Source organism: Theropithecus gelada, chromosome 17 (assembly GCF_003255815.1).
Source record: "Theropithecus gelada isolate Dixy chromosome 17, Tgel_1.0, whole genome shotgun sequence".
Classification (NCBI taxonomy): domain Eukaryota; kingdom Metazoa; phylum Chordata; class Mammalia; order Primates; family Cercopithecidae; genus Theropithecus; species Theropithecus gelada.
The window spans coordinates 70812142-70837672 of NC_037685.1; the positions used below are offsets into that span (position 1 = coordinate 70812142).

The 25531-nt window shown below is 41.1% G+C and overlaps 1 protein-coding gene across 4 annotated transcripts in view; it reads right to left on the reverse strand.

The window, feature by feature from the left end:
* Positions 1 to 24909, reverse strand: part of LHFPL6 (LHFPL tetraspan subfamily member 6) — a 256816-nt gene extending 231907 nt beyond the window's left edge. For 2 of the 4 annotated variants that reach the window (XM_025364528.1, XM_025364531.1), the window contains exons 1-2: positions 24278 to 24909; positions 22215 to 22773 (exon numbers count right to left, since the gene is read on the reverse strand). In XM_025364528.1, the coding sequence (XP_025220313.1) occupies positions 22215 to 22599 (385 nt within the window). In that variant the 5' untranslated portion in view covers positions 22600 to 22773; positions 24278 to 24909. The remainder of the gene's footprint in view (positions 1 to 22214; positions 22774 to 24277) is intronic. The other 2 variants (XM_025364530.1, XM_025364529.1) reach the window with 2 other exon arrangements.
* Between the last annotated feature and the right edge of the window lie 622 nt (positions 24910 to 25531).

Here is a 25531-nt window from a genome sequence, read left to right on the forward strand (position 1 = left end):
GAGGAAATAAGCTCATTTTTCACTGGTCTAATTTAAAATCATTTTAACAGAGTTCATACAGACTAGATTTGGGTCAAAATGATTTACTAGTGCAGCACAGTTAAAGTCAGTAAAAATACTGGGGCCATGAATGAGAATAGATTGCTTAGGTTGGTAGAGTTTACTGCTTTAAATTTTGTGCTAAGAAAACTGGCGGAGGCTGACATCAAAGATGGTAAATTAAGCATTAGTTCCAATTTGTGGTGTGACAGGTACCAGTATTAAACAGTTGTTCTCCCTATTTCATTAGGAAGCCAAGAAGCAAAGCTTTCATACTATTAACTGGAAAAGAAAAAATAAAGTATGCTTACTTCACAAGCAAAAATAAAAACGGGAGTTCAAATCTCTGGGTTTTTTCTGCATTACAAAAGAGTGGCTTCATGATTTCCAACCCGTGCAGCTCCAGAGGGTCACACTTGCTCTGCTGTCATCATCTTGAAATTCTTAATAATTTTTTTTTTTGAGACAGGGTCTCACTCCATTGCCCAGGCTGGAGTGCAGTGGTGTGATCATGGCTCACTGCAGCCTCGACTTCCTAGGTTCAAGTGATCCTCACAACTCGGCCTCCTGAGTAGCTAGGACTACAGGTATGCACCATCACACCCAGCTAATTTAAAAACTTTTTTTTTTTTTAGAGACAATGTTTCATTACATTGCTCAGGCTCTTAATAATTTTTGAACAAGGAGCTCTGCATTTTCATTTTGCATTCAGTCTCCCAAATTATATCACCAGTCCTGCATTAGATGTATGAACATTATTATTCTATTACCTTTACCTTCTTACCAACAGAATGTGTTTATTCATTCATTCATCCAGTGACCTAATTTGTTGAGACCTACTGTGTGCTAAAGATGCAAAACGCTCCAATAAGACAGATACACTCACTATCTTCATGGAGTTAAAAATGAAAAGAAAAAACAAAACAGTGAAAAATGATAACACTTAAGAAAAATACTTAAGTGCTAACGTGATCTTTAAAACTTGAACAAAAATGTCACTGGGCAGTTAAAAAGGTTACAGTATTCCTGGATTGAACAAATACGCCTGATTTTGCTGCTCCTCCTAGTCTTCCAGAGCATCCGCCACTTCTCTCCACCAGGCTACACGCTGAGTGAGAAAGCAGTGTTCCTCCAAAGAAAATTGAAGTAGCAAGTACTTGAGCGCCAATTGTACTCATTTCAGGAAATTGTTTTTCAAATTTGGAAAGGTTAGCATTTTAGAAAGGAACATATGTGCTTCCAAGTACAAGTTAAAAGAATGAAACTCAGTGTGCACACACACTCAAGAGCTCCACTTGTCTCTAAGTATCAAGCTCTAAGCACCCCAGTGAGTGATTATCCCATTAGATGTATTTGGATCATCTATGAGAGGCGGTATGGTGTGATGGTCTTAATGAAACCACAATATCTGCATTAATTGGTGGCTTATGAGTGTCTTTCCAACAACTTTTTTTTTTTTTTTTTTAAGACAGAGTCTGACTCTGTTGCCCCAAGCTAGAAATGTAGTGGCACCATCTTGGCTTGCGCAACCCCCGCCTACCAGGTTCAAGCGATTCTCCTGCCTCAGCCTCCCAAGCGTGAGACTAGCTACAGGTGCATGCCACCATGTCCAGCTAAGATTTGTTTTTCTTTATTTTTTTTTATTTTTAGCAGAGACAGAGTTTCAACACATTGGCCAGGCTGGTCTCGAACTCCTGACCTCTAGCAATCTACCCACCTTAGCCACCCAAAGTGCTAGGATTACAGGCATGAGCCTGTAATCCCATGAGCCCAGCCCCAACAACTCAGTATTAATGCCATTTGATAATATTTTAAAATAGAAATGTCTGGTGGCGCACAAGCAAGCATGTCCTGGCAGCTTGCCAGAAAAGACATATTATCCATCAACCAAGACTGAATTGAAGGGAAATGTTCTCAGTACATTCACCACCTTTAAAATACACATAGGCAGCGTGTCTCAACCCATACCACTAGACATTTCTCCTTTCCCTTTTCAGGAAAAGAGCAACCAAGTTAGTTGTTGTCTAAAGTAAATGGGTGAATCAATCATCATGGAGTGATAGGACGAAAGCACCCTACTAAAGACCCCTGACAAAAATGATTAAATCAGCATGAAGCAACAGCCGCAGACTACCTCACAGTAACATTTTCAACTGTTGGGCATTTCTGTGCTGTCTGTGTGAGTGCAAGTGAAGTAGGAACAGATATAAGAAAATCATCTTCTGAAATTAACTTGACCAGAGATATTTACATTTAAACAGAATTTTATTTTAAGAATACAGTCATTGGCATCCAAGACAGAAAACTGCATAGAATCTGCATTGTGCCATGAGGTGTGAGAGTGATGGACACAAGTGACTTAGCCAAAGGAAGGAAGGAAATTTAACAGTGCAACACAAAGGGCACGGGGCAAGCATGTCATGAACCCCAAAATCAGTATCTTGCTCAGGTGAACACCTGAATTCAAAAGTTTCCAGAATAAGTTTCAACAAGTCATCATTCAAATGCATATAAAAATTGTGACAGGTAGAGGTTATGCTAAGAGGCCACAGTGGGGGGCCAGGGGAGCTGACAATCATCTATGGTGCTCTCCCAAATCCCCACCAAAAACATTGCTCATAAAGTTTCCCAGGAGCTCAGGAAAGAGAGGATTCCCTCCAGCTGGGCAATCAGAGGAGACTTCATGGAGAAGTCAACATTCAAACCAGGCCTTAAAAGGCAAATAGGTTTGGGGTCTGGGAAGAGAGAAGAGAAAGGTCAAGGGAACAGTGTTCAGCAAAGGCACAACGATGTTACTCTAATCTTATGGAACCTCTTGTGTAGCGAGTGCACAAGAAACATCAGAAGATTCAGTGTGGCTAAAGTAGAATAAACAAGATGGAGGTGACTGGATGGTAATACGTCCAGTAGTGCCTGGGGTAACACTGTAGGAGGTCTTCATCTTACAGGGAGCAGCCAGGGTATTTTGAGCATGAAAGGGCCATGCTCACAGCCAAGAGGATTACTCTGGCAGCAACATGAGGCTGCATAGGAGGGAGGCAGGCATGCAGGAAGGGAGCTCAGGCCAAGGACGGATACTCTCCACCCACCACAAGTCTTCCGAGCCATTTTGAAACAAATGTGATAATGCTCCAGGACGCTAAACGAGAACAATATTTAATGCCAGAGGCTTTTTAAATGGTCACCCAGCAGGTCATGACTCTTGTAACGGCATGCTTCCATGACCTATAGGTACATACTACATTAAGTAACTCTCTTATAGTAAATTCAAGACAATGAAATGTCTTGTCATTCTATCAGATTCAGCTTCTACTCTCAAAATAATTCAGTTTTACAGCACATTCTTCTGCCCCATTTCTGACATCAATTTTGAAATTTTTTTCTTTTTCTAATAATATACTTGTTACAGTTTTTAAAGAATTACACACAACCATCAAAGATATTATTATCTTTTTATTTTGCTCAATTCCCCCAAGGATCAGAAATGAAAGCTCCAAAACTCCTGAATTGAGCTCTAATCTTAGAAAATATCACTTCAACATACACCTGCAAATATCACTGGCAAGTTTCATTTTGTGAAGATAGAATAACGATCTGGCAATATAACATGATACTGAAGCTTGCTGTTGGTAGAATAACAATGGCATCTTTCTGAGGAAAAGAGTAGTGACCAAAGCAATGAATTTATAAACTCCTCAGGGTCACAGACCTGTAGTACATTTACTTCTCTTTTTTCCCATAGTACCTATCACAGTTTCGAGCACAAAGCTGCAGCAGAATCTTAAGATTGAATGAGAAAATGTATACAAACATTTCCTGTCTATTATAAAGTGCCATATTAAAAGTAGCTGGCATTAGTTGACTTAGCACTCTAAAGAACTAATTGTACTTTCAATTGATCTCGGTGGTTATACAAAAGAGATTAAAAATACAAATTTATCAGCAGGTAGTAATCAGGCTATAAACACATGAAAGCATATGGGAAGAGAGATGGGGAATTAAAGATGGGGTCTCACAGAAGGGACAGATGATATTTAAAATGCAATCAGAAGTAAGAAAACCCATTATGTGGTGACAGGTGTTAAAAAAAAAACACACACACACACAAACCTGTCCAGACACTGAGAACATGCATAAGGATATCTGCATGGCATCCCAAATTATGGTCTGTGGAGGTCAAATATACCTAGTAACACAGTATAATTACCAGGTCCTGAATACACCTACCAATAAGAATATTACAACTTTGAAAATCAGCTAGCTAAGGAAATGCAATGGGAAAGCAACAGAAAACTAAAAGTAGATGAAAATAGAACGAAAGTCCTTTCTTTGTAGTTCTTCCTTTACAGTTCTTTATAATTATTTACTTTTCTTTCTTGGTCTGCTTCTGTTCATTACCTTATCCCCGGTATATCTAGAATGTTGCCTAGCACAGAGCAGGATTCAATAAATATTTATGTAACCAACTGTTAGTAGTAGCGACCATTTACTGGGAATCTACTTTATCAGGCCTGATATTAAGTAACTTACATGTATTTAAATTTCACAAAAATTCAAAGAGTTAACGTAACTATTACAAAGGACAGGAGGCCAAGAGTCCGTAACTTGTCCAGAACCAGGAAGCTAATGTGTGGCAAAATTTAACCCTGTCTGTCCAGATCCTCTGTTTGTTTGCTTTGCACAACAACACATGGCCATAGAGTAATGTGAACACAAGAATAAAGGCAGTACTTCAAGACTTGCTAATACAAGAAAAAAAGTACTAACACTTAATTTTACTTACAGACTCAAGGAAACAGTTTTTTCTGGAATCTGACTGCATGTAAAATCCTACAGCATCCCACATGGGGGGAAAATGTTATTCTAATCTCATGCTGTAAGTAATGCTACAGAAACAACCTGCCAAACTCTACAAGCCTAACAAGCTAAATAAGGAAAGTATAGAGAAATGAAAATATTTCCCTGGTCCAATATTTTCCACCATCTTAGAACCCCATCAGAGTCAGATTTCCAGATCTGCCCTATCTGGACTGCAAGATGATTATGGTAAAACCACTCCACACAAAGTACAATTGTCTGAAATTACACTGAAGTCAAATGGACATCAAAAGGTGCCACACAGGGAAGAAGAGCTCACTGCTGTGTAATTTAATGAAACCTACTGAGCACCAAGGGCACAGACAGCCAAATTGAATTTTAAATGGTTCCTACCAGGAGGCTATAATCAGGATAGCCACCAGTGGGTGGATGAGATAAATGAACTGACTTTCTTCCACCAGGCGATCAAAATAGAATACCATCTTTATGCATGAGACCAAAAAAAAAAAAAAGAAGAAGAAGAAGAAGAAGAAATTAAAATATTCAGCTTTCACATCTCTCTCTTTTTTTTTTTTTTCTTTTTTTTAACTACATGGTCACTTCTAGATTCTGCTTTCCCCCAAGGCATCTTTTGTTAATGAACATCGCAATTTTTTCCTACTTCGATTTTTATTGCAATCTATTCCAGACCAAAAACAAACCAAAAAAATAGTGCTATTCCTATAAAGTACAAACTTCTCCATCATCCTGGTCCACCGGCATAGTAACTGTTAAGCAGCTGGCACTATCTGAGGGGAGGCTTACAATTAATGATTAAAGTAGACACAGTTAGGAGCTTGCCTTTCAACCAGTAGAGTCAAATGTAAAAGAAAATGTCAAGATTCAAAAGCCACGTGTTTTGAAGAGTAAATGAAGTAGTATTTACTCACATGAAGGTTTTCAAAACACTATTTTTATAAATCTATGTATTTTACCCTGATCTTTCTCATGAGATCTATGCCCAGTGTTTCCAACTCTCCAATTCGCCTTCCACCTTAAAGTTCCTACAGAACTTGAACCGAAAGCTGTCCAGAACTCAACTCATCCCCTTGCTTCCTAAATCATGCCTTCTGTAGACATATCAGTCTCCAAAAGCAGCGGCCTCATTCTAGGAGGCACACGGACTTGAAAATAGAGTGCTACTGATGCATAATCTCACATGACAATCAGTTGCCAAGTCACATCGACTGCATTTCTCATCCCATCTCACATCTCGCTCTCTTTCTGTCTTACATGTCCCAGAGTCCAGGGTCTCATTCTGCAGATCACTAAGAAAAGGGTGACAAGACCCAACCGTGTGAACTGCAGTCCGGTGAGAATTGTATCAAGCTAGGGGATTTGGAGGGTAAGGTCATTAAGGAAATCAATGCAGAGCCAACGCTATAAAGCAGGATAGGGGAGAGGATGGAAATTTAATGATCATGTGGCTGCCACAGCTAACCCCCAACCAATGGGAAGGCATTTCACAATGCAAGAATTTAATCAGTAGCAAAATATTCAAGAGATCTGAATGTACCCCCTGCTTGGCACTTTTGGCAGAGTGTGGTTTTAATGGCAACGCTGAAGATTGAGGAGAAAGGATTCAGGGGCTGCAACTGAGTTTGCCTGAGGCAGACAGATGACCTTTTTCCATAGCTTACCCAATATGCGTATCTTACGGGATCTTGAGGATATTAAACAAACAGCAATCATCTTAGCAGCTGCATCATTTGTCTGTACAATTCCACACACCAGATTTTGAGCCTCCTGAAGACAGACATTGTCATATTTAAGTCATTATTCAACACAAGGCCTAGCATCTGCCATTCTGCAAAGTAGAAACTGGATCAATAGCTTCAAAATTGAACTGGGTTAAAAGTATATATACAACAGCTTTTCAAGGAGGTCATATTATATTAAGTCTCAGGCAGAGAGCAAATTATTATTGCATTCTCTGCCAGGCACTTTGGTAGGCTCTGGAAATAGTGTGGTGATTAAAACAGACCTCTGACCTAGGGGAGTTACAATCAGAGAAGAAAGACATTATATACCTAATGGCAAAAATTAAGTTATCACAAGCATAAAATATTTTATGAAGAAAATGTACAGGATGCCAAATTCTTTTTTTTTTTTTTTTTTAAGACAGGGTCCTGCTCTGTCACCCAGACTAGAGTGCAGTGGCACAATCTCAGCTCATTGCAACCTCTGCCTCCCAGGCTCAACTGATCCTCCCACCTCAGCTCCCTGAGTAGCTGGGACCGCAGGCACATGCCACCACACCCGGATAATTTTTATGTATTTTTTGTAGAAGCAGGGTTTTGCCATATTGCCTAGGCTGGTCTTGAACTCCTGGGCTCAAGCAATTCACTGGTCTCAGCCTTCCAAAGTGCTAGGATTAAAGGTGTGAGCTAACACATATGGCTGGGTGCAAAATTCTAACAGTTGTACCTCCTAATCAAATACCTAGACACCAGAGTTAACTTACACATTCAAACAATACAAAGAGAAATTCCATAATGACATTTTCTCTTTCCAAATTACAATAATGGTTACCTCTGCCTCACAAGGACTAGTGTAAGTGAAAGAATCCAGGTGTCTTCCAGCCAACAAACCCTCAAGTTAACTCTCCCGTGGTTTGCCTAAACGAACAAACTTCTCATGCAAGCAAGTATAGGGATAAACAGCACCTCCTGGTTCATACCTCTTTACCTCTTCATTGGCTTTTGATCTCATAAATATCCTGAACCAATCCTCAACGCAAGTCCTTCTGGCCACTGCCTCCCTCTCCAGCTTCATCTGACCCATCCTTCCTCATGTCCTCTGGTCTAGCATGCCTGCAAGGCAACTTGCTCCCTCACACCCAAGCGCCTTGTCTTGTCCCTGCTGTTCCCTCCCTGAGAGGCTCCCTCCCCTCCTCCTCCGTGTCAGGCCTCAACTCAAGCCTGACTTCCTCAGGAATGTCTTCCTTGGCATCCATCTAGGTCGTGCCTGCCTGTGACATATTTCTCTTTCTAACTTTTATTGTGTCTGCAATTATACTTTCATTTTGGGGAGAATTTGATTAATGTTGGTCTCTCTTACTAGATTTAGATTCTTAGTAGGCAAGAACCAGACTTTTCTGAGCAGCATTCTATCTCCAGGGCCTAGAGCAGAGCCTGATACACAATAAGCACCTAAAATACATTTGTTGAATAAGTGAATAAAAACAAAGAACCAATGGCCGGGCATGGTGGCTCACGCCTGGAATCTCAGCACTTTGGGAGGCCGAGGCAGGCATTTCACCTGAGGTTGGGAGTTCGAGACCAGCCCTGACGAACATGGAGAAACCCCGTCTCTACTAAAAGTACAAAAATTAGCCGGGCATGGTAGCACATGCCTGTAATCCCAGCTACTCGGGAGGCTGAGGCAGGAGAATCACTTGAACCCGGGAGGCAGAGGCTGTGGTGAGCCAAGATCGCATCATTGCACTCCAGCCTGGGCAACAACAGTGAAACTCCGTCTCAAAATATATATATATACACACACACACACACACACACACATATATATACATGTATATACATATATATGTGTGTGTATATATATGTGTGTATGTGTGTGTGTGTGTATATATACATTAATTTTTTCTTTATGTTTTTATATCTAGTGTGTACCAGGGTAACTTCCTTTAAGACTAGAGTTAACATTCTTCTTTAGAGTAATGTTATGGTAAGTAATTCTTACATAGACCTGACTATAGAGTCTATAAAGGAACAGCCTTAATGTCTAGGATTATAATTTTCCCTTTAGATTGGGTAATGCAAACCCAAGAAAGAAAGGCAAAACAACAACAAAAACAACATTCCAACATACAGCAAACTGCAGAAAATAATGACTCCATTGTAGTTCCCTTCTAGACATGAAGAGAACATGGAAAATCTCATACTTCTACCCAAAACAACTGTGCACACACAGCCAGGAAGAAGAAATAATACAAGGAGCTTGGATTGTTATGGGGAGCCAAGTTTTGCCAAGAGTGAGAAGTCTATGGTGACTCTGGCCATGTACCTAGGTTCCCACTTTCCTGCCACACACATGTTGAAATGACACAGTCCTGTAAGGAATCTCCTGCTTTATGTGTGTGCCCAACTGCACCCCACACCACCCCAATACACCCACATGGAAGGTGCATTAGTGGATTACTGAGAGGGCAAACAGGATAATCTCATCATAAGATGGCATTAGGGGTATGTGCTTTTAATACAGCTTCTGGAGCTTGAGGGAATATACAGAAACATCTAGGAAATCCACGCCTCATACATAGTGAGTCTTGCTAAGGAGCACAATATCAAATGAGGATTACATTTTATCACAGAATCATAACACTTTCCAGCTTACAGGCACATTGCTTTTCCCAAAAATGTGATATGGCAAATATATGAGAACTATAAATTACACTAGATTGACAAGAGTACATTTTGTGTGTCATGGCCTTCAATGCAATTGGCTCTTGGGACATACCATGAGTATTAACTCATAGACAACAATCAAGGGATAGCTAGTTTATTTGCTATACTTTAATATATAGCTGTAACACAACTGTGTCATGGCCTTCAATGCAATTGGCTCTTGGGACATACCATGAGTATTAACTCATAGACAACAATCAAGGGATAGCTAGTTTATTTGCTATACTTTAATATATAGCTGTAACACAACTAACATAAGCTGTGAAAGCAAATCTATCAGGTCTCCAGACTAAAAGGTCAATTTACTACAGGTAACTGACAGCAATTTTCAATGGTAAACAGGTTGTTAAATAACATTCATTTATTTCTTTATAAGTAAAATATAGGTATAATTTAAAATGTCAAATTGTTGATCAAGCTGTTTCTGCACCTCACTTCCATTTCTGTCTGTAAATGCTCTCTGCCCAGCTGTTTGCCCACTGGGACTCTCCGAGCCTCCTTTGGTTCTGAGGGCTGCCTGATTGGAGAATCATTCTTTGCTCAAATAAGCTATTAAATTCAATTTGTCAAAAGTTTTTCTTTTCATAGTATTATGTATCATGTGTTATGAGACATCCTTCTTGGGCAAAAAGGAAGCCACTAACAGCTACTGCAGGATGCTTAACCTAATAAAAGTTAGGACATTTTAACTCTAGCTATGATTAAAATCTACTAGATTTTTCTCAAAAAAATATATGGGGCACTCTCACCCCATACCTTGTAGTAAATCTGTTTCCATTGCCTGAACTCCCAGCAGATCTCTAGACTAATAAAATAACAATAGATCCATTAAAACATGGAGGGAAAAGAAAGAAAATGTCAAATTGTTTATGAAAATGAGATGTATAAAATCACTCTTACATCTAATTATTTTGTGTGTGTGTGTGTGTGTGTGTACATATATACTGCTCCTCGCTGCTATATATAATAGCTATATATATCACAGTATTTCCTGCATTTTTAGGAAGAAAAAAAGAATGTCTTTTTGTGTGAAGCAGTGAAGTTCAGAGACACTGACAGCTGCTTTAATTGTCATCAATACACCCCTTTTAAGCCCCCAGCTGTGCTGGACAGTTAGTAACACATGCTTACATGCAGACTAATGTGCAAATGATTCTGAAGTCAGAGATATGCACACTGTAAAGCTGTATAAGTCACATCTACATACCGTGGTAACAACAATATTTACTACTTTAAAAAATAACCCACTGAAAGCCAAAACAGTTGTAATTTATTGTATTTTCTTTCCCCCTTTTTGTTAACTTTTGAGGAACTAGAAAGAAAAAAGAAAATGCTGGCTACTTATATAAACAGAGATATAAAATTACTGAGATATTCATTCATTCATCTATTCATCTAAAAATATGCATTGTGACAGCAGAGCTTGACTCTACTTCAGAAATTTCAAAATCCTTTTCTCTCTATTCCCACAGCTTCACTGAGATTCTCACCATCGCTGGCCGACATTGCTATAACAGGCCTGTAACTGCCTTTTCTGTTTTTAATATTGCCCAAACCAATCTCTGCTCCTCACTGCTACTAGATATATAGTTCCTAAGTCAGTTGCACCCATAGCCACTCAAAAGCTTCAATTTAGTTAAATACAGAATCCTCAGCTTGGGGCCAGGCACGGAGGCTCACGCCTGTAATCCTAGCACTTTGGGAGGCCGAGACAGGTGGATCACCTGAGGCCAGGAGTTCAAGACCAGCCTGGCCAGCATAGTGAAACCCTGTCTCTCCTAAAAATACAAAAATTAGCCAGGCGTGGTGGCGTGCACCTGTAATCCCAGCTACTCAGGAGGCTGCATCAGGAGAATTGCTTGAACCCAAGTGGCAGAGGTTGCAGTGAGCCGAGATCGTACCACCTCACTCCAGCCTGGGCAACAAGAGCGAAACTCTGTCTCAAAAAAAAAAAAAAAAAAAGAATCCTCAGCTTGGAACATAAATCGGGGCCTTCATAACTTGACTGCATCTGTCCTATCCACGTTAGTCCCTGTCACATCACTCTCACCCCATACCTTGTTGTAAATCCATTACCATTCCCTGAACTCCCATCAGATCTCCTTACAATTCCTTGGCTTTAAGGATTTGATGTTCCCCTGTCTGAAGGTTGAAGAGGCTGTCTGCTCACCAGACCCAGGTCAACTAGCACCTCTGCTATGACACCTTCCCAGACACAATGTCACTCCTGCCCTGCATACCCGCAGCATTTTGTTCATACTCCAGTGGACCCTGGACATTCCTAGATTAAACATCTGTGATTTTGGTCTAGTCACCAAAAATCCTAAAAGGTCATAGCAGGACACAATCCTCCATACTGCCTTGGCAACAGTATGAATTTGAATTATGCATTGCGTTTCACCCAGGGTCCAGCCAGGGAAGCCGAAATCATCCTAGATATTTCAAACACAGAGAATGTTGTACAAGAAATTGGTTCCACAGATGATGGAAGAGCTAAAAGGCCAAACAGGAGCTAAAGAGGCAACCCAGAAAGTAGCATCAACAGAAAACTATTGCTGTCCATTAGATAGGAGTGATATTGACATAAGATGGCACTACTAGTGATGAGAGGACTGGGCTGCCTGACCAGGGTAGGATCATGTCGTGATTTTCTGATGAGAGCTGGGACCAGGAAGGGCAGGGCTTTCTAGGAGGAGAGAACCATGCCCACAAAACTGTGCAAGGAAAAGCAAGAGAAGGAGAAATACCCTGGATTCTTCCAGTCTCCTTTTGTCTTCCAAAAGTGCCTCCCACTGGCCGGATGTCCAGGTGCCAGATGCTAAGGTTTCCAGGAAACATGGTCCTTGTGATTTACAACCAAACAGGGAAAGGGCGCGATGGAAAATGAGTGGCGTGACACAGTGTGTGAGGCTGCTGCGCCCCTCACGTGGCTGCAGAGTGAGCCTCACCAGTTAATCACCGTCTGAGCAAAACACAGAGGTGCGTGTGTTACATATCATGAGTCCTTGTATTGTAATTATACCTCGCACGTTGGTTTCCTCTATAAGACCGTGAGCTCAGCAACAGCAGGAACCCAGTTTTTACCCCAACACACAGCACATTATTTGACATACAGTGGGTGCTCGGTAAGTAAATGCCCTTAACCACCAGTCCCCGGGATTTACAACATTCTTTAACTTGGTATTTCCCAAAGTTTATTCTGTTGACCATTAATTCAAAGAGACGTTAATGCATATTACAAGTAAATAGGGCCCTGCCGTTCCCAAATAAGTTTGTGAAACACAGGGTTAAATAAACTTAAGTTGATTTGTTTATTGCAGAATTATTCGGAGTTTTTAAAATGTGCTTGAAGAGAGAACTGTAGTATGATACGGCATTGTTTCAACGTACATGACGACTAAACACTTTTTCCAAAGAGCTAACATTATGCAGGAACCTCAGTTCTAAGGGGATACTGCTTAAATATCTTCACATTGGCAGCATTACTTCCTTTTATCTTTGAAATATTCCCATGAGGTACAGAAGAATAAGGTCACACCTTGAAGATACAAGTGTCACTAATAAACAATTAAAGCTAAAGAACACATCAAGTATTAATCGGATATGTAAGGTGCCATTTACTATTCTAGTCACTGCAGGGCTAGAATAAAAATATAAGTCATAGTTCCTACCCTATTTGAAGAGATAAGAAAAACAGAGAACCATAAAATGAAACTTTCTTTTTTATCCAACAATATTTTTATACGTGCTTTAGTACATCAAGATACCTGGTGCTGTTTGATTATTAAAACTCTGAGACCCATGGAGGGTAATTATTTACTGAAGTGATAAGCAGATCAGCTCTGGAGCTTACGAGTTCAATTTCATGAATTATAAGAGCAAATCACTAACTGGAATGACATCTACCAGATAAATTGTTTTTGTTTTTTTTTTTTTTGAGATAGAGTCTTACTCTGTTGCCCAGGCTGGAGTGCAGTGGCCCCATCTCGGCTCACTGCAACCTCTGCCTCCGGGGTTCATGCGATTCTCCTGCCTCAGCCTCCTGAGTGGCCGAGATTACAGGCGCGTGCCACCACACCTGGCTAATTTTTGTATTTTTAGTAAAGATGGGGTTTCACCACGTTGCTCAGGCTGGTCTCGAACTCCTGACCTCATGATCTGCCCACCTCTGCCTCCCAAAGTGCTGGGATTAATTACAGATGTAGGTCACCATGTCCAGCCCAGATTTTGCTAGATCGCCAATAATAACAATATTAATGACAAGAACTGGGCAAGGCTGGTCTCGAACTCTTGACCTCATGATCTGCCCACCTCGGCCTCCCAAAGTGCTGGGATTAATTACAGATGTAAGTCACCACACCCAGCCCAGATTTTGCTAGATCACCAATAATAACAATATTAATGACAAGAACTGGACAATGTTGTATCCAACCCCATGAGCCTCTAAAAATGACCATTTAAAAATCTCTGAAAAAGTCATGGACTTTTTTTTTTATTATGATATAGCTAAAACTTCCATTTGTTTCTATATTTTATTGATCCAGATCGATAAAGTAGGACATTATACTTCATTTTTAAAGAGAGACACAAAGCCTTTGGTTTTGTTATCTAAGAAATATGTCCTTTGGAATTAATATTATCATTTATCTTCATAAAGGATTATTACAAAGGCTTCCAACAATGGGTGTCTACACCAGAAAATTTAGCCAGCACGTGATCGTCTGTTAAATAATTTTTAAAAGACAGTATGCTTGCTTTGGTCAGGTATTTTGGCATTCTCCCCAAATGGCCTCTCTATTACACATTACGTTATTAATGTTAACCTGTAATATAATTTTTGAATATTGGCAAAAAGTTGCTATATCATAAGTATTTCTGTCATACCAGAAGCACAAACTGAGGGCCAAAGAGACAATAAGAATATTCCCTTATGTTGAGACTTAATCACGGTGAACAAAAATTCTGAATTCTAAATATAATATAAAATAGAAGTTTAATCAGCACTTTTAATATTATGGTGATAGTATTCACAGACTAGTCAGTAACTAATGGGATAACTTTGGTTTTCATGCTCTAAAATTCAGTGTTCTCATCTGTTAAAAAAAAATTAATCACCTGCTTCACTGAGGTGAAATGAAAACTGAATATGTTCCACAGCTCAAAGGTCCCTTCAGGGTGCAGGACCCAAATAAATTAGGTAAATATTGAATCCTATATTCCCGCCCATTTTATCTGGGAGATTGGCAATATGCATCAACACACCAAAAGCTCTGTGAAGTTCTGCTGCAATGAATCTATTAACTTTCCAAAACCAAGGGCTTCTCAAATCTACTTGTCCCTAAAACTGTTTTACTTTTTCCTGATAGCACCTATTGGTACACCCAGGAATTAATGTTCCTCAGAACTCACTTAAGGCTGATGCTTCAAGGCAGCAACAAGATCAATTCTTGTGACATCCAAGAATAAAAGTTTTGAGTTGCTGCTTTTATTCTTTCTGATTATAACCAACACCCACACAGTAAGACACCCTTGCCAACCTGGAGAGTTCAAATACAGAGTGTATAACAGTGATGACTTTGTGTGGAGTGCAAATTGTATGCATCTCATCATACTTATATAGAATGATGTAAGTATCATTGATATGTAAGTATGATATGATACATAGAAAGATGTAAAGATCTCTTGAGTGTGGTTTTTGAGTTCTTTCTATGGAAATGGTTATGAATTTACATTCCTCAGTTGGTTTCCTTTGTGACTAACAATTTGTTTTCACAAGATAGGTCAACAATTTGCATTTCACTCTGTTAGTGAGGCTAACTGATCCACACTGACCATGGCCTCAGGGGTGTCTGGCTATGGCTGTGTTTGCTGGTGGAAATTAAGGGAAGTAAGTTAAAAATCAAACAACACTCTTAGAAAGACTCTACTCTGCCTAAAGTAAATGGAGAACTGAACCATGTCGAAAATAAATAATTCTAGCAAAAAAGTGTCGCATAGCTGCTAATAAGTCCAAGTATAATGGAAAACTCTATATTCCACTATTTTAAGACTTACTATGATTATTATTTTTACTTCAAAAATACAAAGTTAAAAAGTAAAACACAGTAACGCAAAACAGGGGAAAGCTGATAAATTTGGCAAAGAAGAAACTAGATCTGAGCCCACTCTAACAGAACATGTAGCAGCAACATCACATTGTTGCAGGATGAAGGAGGAAAAATACAGCATTGGGAATGATGGTGGGGTTTGCACTTTGTACCTGGAGTCATACCTCAAAATACAGTCCTCATCTAAGTATAGCACGGAAAACATTTCATTCTTTTTTATGAGTGTATACACAAGGCTAACCATCACCTAAGGTCAGCAAGCAATATAAAAGCAAAACCAACAATAAACGCATCTGTTCCTACACCAATTCTTATGTTCTGCAGCTCAAATCACATCACCCCCAAAATGACCACTAAAGAGGTAATGATGATTCATTCTAAGCTTAACAGTGGTGTAAGTCTACATCCCAATACTAGTGCAATATGGTGTTTTAGGCCAATAAAAGTGGTTTGTGTTTCTCCAAATATGGTTTGTGGACCATCTGTGTCTAAAACACCTGGGGAGTTTGTTCACCAAGTGCTCCCTGGGTCCCACCCAGACCTTCCCAGCAGTCTCTCTGGGGTTAGGCCTTGGACTCTTTACATAGAATAATCTCTCTGGTGAGTTTTAAGCCTACTAGAAAGCTAAAAGAATATTGTACTGAGGCTGGGTGCATTGGCTGACGCCTGTCATTCCAGCACTTTGGGAGACTGAGGCGGGCAGATCACCTAAAGTCAGGAGTTCAAGACCAGCCTGGCCAACAAGGTGAAACCCTGTCTCTACTAAAAATACAAAAATTAACCAGGCATGGTGGCAGGCGCCTATAATCCCAGCTACTTGGCAGGCCAAGGCAGGAGAATCGCTTGAACCCAGGAGAGCAGAGGTTGCAGTGAGCCAAGATCACACCATTGCACTCCAGCCTGGACGACAGGAGCAAAACTCCGTCTCAAAACAACAACAACAACAACAACAAAAAGAATACTGCATTCAATCCTGATATGGAGAACTTAGAAACCTCATAGGAAAGCATCAAAACAATAAAAATCTTTCTCATGTTAAGGCTTAGAAAACAAGTTTTTTAAGAAAAAAAAATACGTAAAAAATGAAACTGGTGACCATGACAATTTGGAAACATAATTTAAAAACATCATTAGATACAAACATTAAAATTTTGTGTTCTCTATATTATAAAAGATTTATTAATTCCTCAACATCCTTGCTTTTAACAAATCCTGAGCTTAGAGTGCATGCTCTCTCTGGTGTTCACTGTCAGCTGCCTGCAGTGTATCTTTCTTTCTTTCCTTTTTTTTTTTTTTTTTTTTTGAGACGAGTCTTGCTCTGTCACCCAGGCTACAGTGGCGCAATCTTGGCTCACTGCAACCTCGGCCTCCTGGGTTCAAGCAATTTTTATGCCTCAACCTCCAGATCAGCTGGAACTACAGGCGCATGCCCCCACATCTGACTAATTTTCATATTTTTAGTGGAGCCAGGGTTTCGTCATGTTGGGCAGGCTGGTCTCCAGCTCCTGGCCTCAGGTAATCCGCCTGCCTTGGCCTCCCAAAGTGCCGGGATTATAGGCGTGAGCCACTGCACCTGGTGTGCATCTCCCTTTCACTCCTTCCTGGCTGGCAAAGCCCCACTCCCACTGTTTCACCATGTAGGCCTCCATCTCAAGCTTGCTCCTTTATATTATCAGTGTTCGTGGTTGTGACGAAAGGCATGGTCTGTGGCCCTAGAAAAGTATGACCACTGAGCAAGAGTTTATCATCTTCTTCCTCAAAGATGCTGAAGACCAGGAGATCTTTTCATTGGTTAAAGCTGATTTAAGTGCCATTCTACCTTGCTGGAGAAATTCAGAAGCACTGGCTCCTAGGGTACCCTTCTGGCCTAATCATTCTATATTTCCAAGATGTACATGACTGTACAGAGTTGGCCAAGGGCTGTCCAGGACCATCCCTATGGTCTATAGTATGGTATTCATATCTTTCAATTAACAATTTCTTACTGAAAATCTACTGCATGCAAACTTCAGAAATTGTATGAAGGTCTCATTTTGAATTCTTCATATATAAAATCTTGTGTCTGGTATAAGAAAATGATAAATAAAAGGAAATATTATGTATAATACATATAACATATATATGTATATATATATAACATGTATTAAGAGAGAATTCCATACAATTTGTTGTGACAAGAACTAAGAGAAATAGAACAAGAATGTGCTAAATCAGTACCAAACTACAGAGGTAGACCCCCTTTGTAGTTCAATTTTAGAGAGGTTTATAGCAGATTATGACACAACGACACTTTAACTCAGTTCTGAAAGTAAGCCATCTACCAGAAATCTCATTTTCTTAAATAGGAAATGGTTAACTTAGAACCTGGTTTTCAAGGTGTGGTATCTGAACTAGCAGCAGCAGCATCACCTGAGAACGTGTTAGACGCGCAAACTATCAGGTACCCCACCAAATCTACTGATTTAGAAATTCTGCAATCTGTGTTTTAAAAGGTCCCACAGGTGATTCTGATGCATACTAGAGTTTAAAATCTGCTGGCTTAAAACTCAAGACAATTCACCTGGACCTTCTATCATAGGTTAGAGTGAGCCAAATAAAACAAGAGTAGTTATTATCGTAATCTATAAGGCATCATTAAAAAAAAAAGTCCTCTGCCTGCTTCCCCAAGTGGCCTAAGAAGAAGTCCCTACATTTCTTTAAATTAGAGCAACTGTTTTCAGTTAAGACACGGTCACAGAAAGCCACTATGCCAAATAATATGCCAACACTCATTATTTAGCTTATTACTCAGCTGTCACGTGGCAGAGAGTTTGGCTATAAAGAAAAGCATAACATAGCATGTCAAGCAAGGGAAGGAGAGTCCCAAGCAGTCTCGCTCAAGCCATGAAAGAAAGGCCCAGGTGGAACTCTACAGTACGGAGACTCTGAAAAGGCAGTGATACTTTCAGAACACAGAGCAAGGGAGGCTCAAAGAAATATTCTGACATCATCACCGTCTTCAGTGGCACTTAACTATCAGTTAGTTGAGATGATCTCCTCCGGCTTCTTAGAACAAAACAGTGGCTAAGCTGGAAAGGTAATGGTTTGCTGCTGGTTAGCACTCCACACGCATTTCATATGTATATACGACTAACGATCAAACTAAACGTGGAATAATATAAATCTGGGACTCTCTTTGGTACTTCCTCATTATTGCACCAGCAGTTTCTTAAGATGAAATGTACACATTCAGATTCTGACATTTGCAAGCACCACCTGACAGAACTTATAAATACACTTAATATGTCTTTACAATGTTCTTACGTGTATCATTTACAGGGCATGTAAATCTTACTAATAGGTACATCAAAAAGTTTGATATTAATTTTTTAAATTCTGTTAAAGTCCTTAATGACTAAAACAGTATTTGAAAGCACAAAATTTTATATTCACCAATCAAAAACATTAAAGCCTCTATTTTCTCCTAGCATCCTTACCACACTATATACATGGTAACATTTTTATTTTATGTTGTATTTCCCACAGCCTTTCTACATGCCTTTTAAAAACTCAGTTGAGGGTAACTCAACCCACACTGGTTCTTTAAAGTTAGGACATAAACATACCTTATAATATGAAATGGAGATGGTGGCAATTCAAGTTTCTGTACAGATTACCACAGGAAAAGTGATAGTCATTGACTCCTTGAGGTATTCCTACTATAGATAAAAAAAAATCCATGTATGGCAGCCCCATTTTACATTGCTCTGTCAGTTGACAGCTGACATTTTAACCTCTAACCAACCATAGCAAGAATATTCAGAATTAAGTTTGACATTTTGTCCTTTAACTTGTTCCAAAGCACTGCAGGGGTTTTACTGCCTGATGTTAGACCATATGTGCAAACCCTAGACACAGCAGGCGGGGTTAAGCAGGATGCCTCTGTATTTTGCCATTCTCCTGCTTCCTGTTGTTTTTGGAGCAGCCTAACTTTAGCTAAACATAACCCTCCTGGGCATATCATTTTTAGCAGGAGAATCTGCCTCATAGCAAAGTTCCCTGTATGTTGATTACATTTCTGAAACATGGCAGTCTATGAGATTGATAGAACTCACTGGTTTGGCATCCTGACGAGTCTTTATGAAACCCAACTCATCATAGGAAAAATTGATTAAAATAAAATTACTTATTGCATAAGTTTTCGTGAATAAAAACCCAAACTATTATGAAAAACCTACCTAGGGAATTCTTTTCGAAGTTGTTTTTTTTTTTTTTTTGGTCATCTAGTCTCCCACTAAGTAACAGTAATAAACAGGGATTCTTTAAAACCTTTTCCATGTTTCAAGTTATTTTTTAATTCTAAATTTACTGTTATCTTTGGTAATGGGTATGTTTACTTGTACCCTTGAGAGGTGAGATTCTGTAAAACCCTCTTAGATTTTACATCCAGAATTATTTTTGCCTGTATAAGAAATACTTTTGAGAAATGAGAGAATACCAGCTGCTACTAACACATTTTGTTGTTGTTGTTGTTTTGTTGTTGTTTTGAGACAGAGTCTCACTCTGTCACCCAGGCTGGAGTGCAGTGGCACGATCTTGGCTTACTGCAAGCTCCGCCTCCCAGGTTCACACCATTCTCCTGCCTCAGCCTCCCAAGTAGCTGGGACTACAGGCACCTGCCACCACACCCAGCTAATTTTTTTGTATTTTTAGTAGAGACGAGGTTTCACCATGTTAGCCAGGATGGTCTCGATCTCCCGACCTCATGTTCTGCCCATGTCAGCCTCCCAAAGTGCTGGGATTACAGGCGTGAGCCACCACGCCAGGCCAGCTGCTACTAACAAATTATACTCTTAGCTTAATGTCAGTAACTCCCACCAAGCCAAAGTTCATGAAAAGTACACACAAAGAAAAAAACATGGTTCTTTAAAAATATATATAATTTCCCCAATTGTCTGTCCCCTTTGGTATTCTGTAAAGTAGAACACTTAGCTCTATATAATTCAAAAAAAAAATCTATACATAGCTTAGAGAGGGAACCATAAATCTCATGGGTCTCAGATTTACTTCCTGTTGCCTTCCTTCATTACATGTTTAAAGATAATCAATAAAAACTGATTTCTCTTTGTAAGCATTTTCCTGTTCTGCCGGAAATACTAGCAGGCCCTGCCCTAAAATGAAGGAAAAATGGAAAGTAATATTTACCATAAGAGGAGAAATGAAACTGCCTAAGCATTTTTCCTGAGCCAAGTGAAACACAAACAGCAGACCAAGTTTATTCTTACAGAAAAAAATTTTAAATACTCCTGGCATTAATTCTATTCTTAAAATCTATTCTTAAAATTGGTAAGTTTTCAAACTCTGAATTTACATTTCCACTTTCCACGGCAACTTCTTCAGGTTTCCTAATAGTTTTAACAACATACCTGTGTAAATATATATATCACATGCAAGACTTTTGTCAGTGTTAAACACTGAAGATGTAAAGAGAGGACAGGTAGGTCCCCCACATTGCCTCCAGGGAGGTTAGACTAAGACGCAAAACCAACGGGAAAAAAAACAAATGAGAACAAAGTTACATTAGTAAGGAAAGAATGGACAGTTCTATCTCCCTTCAAAACAAAACTTTCTATCTCATTTCAAAACACAAAACTTTGCCATTTGCATTTGCAGCACAAGAATTAAACATTACTTAAAATGTTCCTTGAAAGTTTTATATTAAATAATCTGAAATAATCCATTGGGGTTCTCTAATACGGGGAGACTATCTCACAACTATTCATTTTTAATTTGTTTTTCTTCCTCGGGATTCTTCACAAAAGACTGTAAGAGAACACCAAATGGCAGAGTAACAGACCTTTACTTTGTAATGAAGTTCCAAATACATTGTATAAGTTTTCCAGGCTTCCTTTTTCCCTTCACTCTGCACTATCTATGGAGGTTGTCATATTTCACCAGGGTTGACTGTAAATCAGACAAGTTCAGCCAGTCAGGTTGAAGAATGGAGGTGAAAAGCACAGTGGAAAATACATAAAGCACAATTAAAACCATATGACCAGAGATATTGAAGCAATACTTGCTGGAGGAAATCCAAGTAAAAATCAAACCTCTTCTGGCGTTAGTGAAACTATCCAGTCCGTCTGGGACAAGCACACATCGTTTGCTAAATATCCCTTTTCTTTTTTTCCACAGCAAGAGCACCCAGGAAAGTCAAGACCTAACAAGGTAATTAAGTGGATAGCTATCTCTGTAGAATAGTTAAGTTCATAGTTGTTATATAAAACTGATCTCTCGTTTAAAATAGTTAACATTTATTTAGAAATAGAGTTTAAGATTGGGCAAGAGTAAATTTTGCATCCACCAAAGTGTATTAGAGGTTCATGATAACAATGTTGGATCAAACACCTTTTCCACTTTTCTGTGAAATCTTTACCTCTAAAGACCTGAGGATTCCATGAAGACAAAGATAATCTAACTGCCTATTGTTTAACATAAAGAACAAGAAGATATAAAATCCAAACTGTCTCCCCTACTACACTGCAAACAACCTAGATGTTACTGTTTCACATAGGTGGCACTTAGCAGGCCACTGATGTATACATACAGAAATGAAGAACTCTTGAAGCTGTAAAGCAATTCTGACAATAATCTTGACTTTGGCAACTTACCATCAAAGCCATTCCAAATCTATTTCTCTTGTGCATTCCAGGTGTCATTTATAATAATCTCAGTAGACAACTGAAATATAATTTTTAATACTGCTTTGGGATTCCAGTAAACAACTCAAGCTCAGCAAGTCACTTACCCCCAAGAAACTGAATTCCTCCAGCCACTCTTCCCACTGTCCTGGAGATGAGGTCGGAAACACAGCAACCCATGAGGGCAGTGAGTGCCACCAGGAGGAGGAGGCCACAACCCAGGCCGGTCACTATGGTGCAGATCCTCCATTCTGCGCTGGGGATGCCTTGGAAGGAAGCATAGCGCCCACATTCCTCCACCATCACCATCATCTGCCGACTCTCATCATGCACAGGATATGAGCACCTCCGGAAGGTACCGAAGGACACAGGCTTGCCCAGCTGTGATCCCCAGAGCCAGTAAGGCATAAAGAACCCCACGCAGGAGGTGGCAGCACAAAGAAAAGAGAGCAAAGCCCAGATTACTCCAGTACAAGTCAGGCTGGATGCCATCTTTCACCAGATAGGGCAATGAGGACCCCAAGTAAGTGTCCAGGGACTGCAGGAGTGAATGAAGATGTGAAATCACCAGGGACCCACAGATAATCCACAGTTCTGTAATGCAGAATGGATCTTCAATCTGACTGGGCATCAGCTTTCCATCCTCTGTACTAAGGATGATGGTCCCTGGTAAAACAACAGGAAACATTAAAAATGAAAGGCATTAAAAGAAGTGACAACACTGTTTCAGCTAGTCTACAATTTTCAATTAATAAACATTCAGACTTGCCTCAACACTCTAAAAGTGGGAAGAACTAATTCTCTCTATGAGCTTCTCCATTAACTTGATTTTTGTCAAACCAGCTCAAAGCTTTTTCATGTCTTTATCTCCTATAAATGTTTCCAAATTAACTCTGACAGCTATTTACTTAAAGAAACGCCTGATTTGTATTTGACAGGCCAATGAATTCATTCTATATATTATATCCTCACATTAAAAGTAATGTAGCATTTTCACTGGCAATAAACAATGAAAATAAAGTGAACCATGCCATGGTTTCCTTTTTTTGGCTTGCAAGTTCATGCTCACGTTGCAACTTTGTTGCAACTTTTCTGTGTCCCTTTAAGGGTGCATTAACTCTCTGCATGAGCCAAACAAACTAATTAGGATAATTTTTCACAATTGCAGAGTACCATAAATTTAACAAGCATTATGGTCTGCGGAGGCACACACAGTACAGAACTATTACCAGACACTCTTTGTACTCATTCAGCAGCATTTGAGATTTCTTTAGTCTTAACATCTTCTAGTGTAAAAGAATGCCTGTGTATGACTTATTTTGGGTCTGCAGTTCTGATTCATTGATTCCAACAGTTTTATTGGAATCTTTTCTCCCACTGAATGATTGTCTAATCTGAACAGCAATCCATACTCCCCAGTATTCTACATCAAACCCCAGTCATCCAAATGGTTCTAAGGACATTTACTTCCACCCCAGCCTTTCAAAAAGAGTTCCTTAACCATTTCTCACACTTTCTATAAAGAAACGAACACAGAAGCACACAGCCCCTCCACCCTAGAGTTCCACCCCCAGGACTCCTAACTCTAGCTTTCAGGGTCCACAGCAAATTCCCCCCATTCTTCGCCTCGCCCCTACCCGTTTTTTCTCTAACCACCGCCCATTTTCAGTTCTGGATGTCACTCAAAAGGGAGGTCCGGCTACTACTTTTTTTTTTCTAATCTTGTCAACTGCAGTCAGTGGCTGAAGTTGATCTATCTGGGCCACGAGGCTGGGGAAGACCAGCAGGGGGTGGCGTGGGGGCAGGGGGGCCCCCATCTCCAACTGCGGTGAGGCGCCCTCGCCAAGACAAGCCCATATTTAGCCCCCTGCCATTGCCTCACCCAGCCACTTCACCCATGGAGACACACAATGATCCCTCCATTCTAAAAGGGGGCAAGAGGCATTTTCCAGCTGGCTCTGGGTGAAGGGAGGGGATAAGGATGGGCAGGCAGCACCCCCCGGAGGCAGACGCCAAGAGCGGACGCGGCTGGCAGGGAGAGCCGACGGATCCGCCGAGCTCAGGAAGTCCGGAACCCGGGAGCAGCCCAACTCCGGCTCCGGGGCAGAGAGGGAGCCCGGGAGAAAGCAGCGGAGCCCACGCCCACGGGGCAGCCAAGCGCTTTACTTACATGGCTGGAGGGCGGCGGCTCCCTTCCCTCCCGCGTCCCGGGCGCACACACAACTTGCTGTCTTTCTCGGGCGGGAACATCCACGGAAAACCAGACCGTCCTGCCCTTCTTTGCCTCTGTCCCTAACGGCCGCAGAGCCCCGGGGCCCAACCTGAAGAGCAGGAGTTGGCAGGAGGCGGAGGGTCTCCAGAAGCGGCCTGGCACCAGCGGAGACCCCCACTCCCGGCGAGTCCGCGGCGGCGGTTCTGGCGGAGCGCCGTGGCCGCGCGCGGGCGCCGGGGATCGCACGCAGAGGAGTGGATCTCCCTTTGGCAGGCGAGGCACGCACCGCCTCCTCCCCTCCGCTGCCCGGCCCTCCTCTCTCCAGTCCCCTCCCCTCGCGCCCCGGGAACTCCACGCAGACAGACCCAGGACGCACCGGGGAGGTTCCTGGAGCGCCGGGAGGGGAGTGGGGAGTGGGGGGCGCCCCGCTATCCGCGCGGGTCGAGGCCCACCCCCGGAGGCAGCTTTCGCGGCTCCTCCCCTAGCCCCGAGCCCCCTCGCGCCCCCTCTCCCGGCGTCTCATTCAAAGCTGAGAGTGGGGAAGGCAGACAGACCGAGAAGTATGGGAGAAAGTTGCTTGTCTTCCTGGGTGACCCCGAGGGGCCACGGAAGATGACACACTTTGCCTGTTGGCTTTTCTGGGTTTACTGTTCGGGTTTATGCTCGTTTTCCTGCCGCCGTTAGAAGCCGTAGACGGGAAGGAGGGCCTTACAGAGTGGATAAAGTGGCCCCTGTGAGATTTGAGGAGGCTTTCGAGAAGTGGTCACTTTGGAAGGCGTTGAACGAGGCGGTTGTGGACGTGGGAATTAAAGCACAGCAGAGAGCCCAAGGCTCCTGTATGGCATGGGGGCATCTGCCTTTTCAGAGGAGCCAGGGAGAAGTCAGGGGCAGACCTCTAGCGAGCCTCTCCCAAGCGATACTCTATTTCAAAGGTCTCTCTCTCTCTCTCTCCCTCTCTCTCCCCCTCCCTCCCTCCCTCTCCCTCCCTCCCTCTCCCTCCCTTTCTCTTCACTTCCTCCCTCCCTTCTGCTCCATCTTGCCTCCTGATCAATTTTGCAGTTTATTCCATCATTTGATTTCTTTTCTGCGAAACAACTGATTTTTAGTTCCCCTCTGGACTTAAGGACTTTTTCCACTTGTCATTAGCACTAACCCCTTTAGAAGTTGAGAGCTAGATTCAGTAGATGACTGTGGGAGTCTCTACTGAAGACA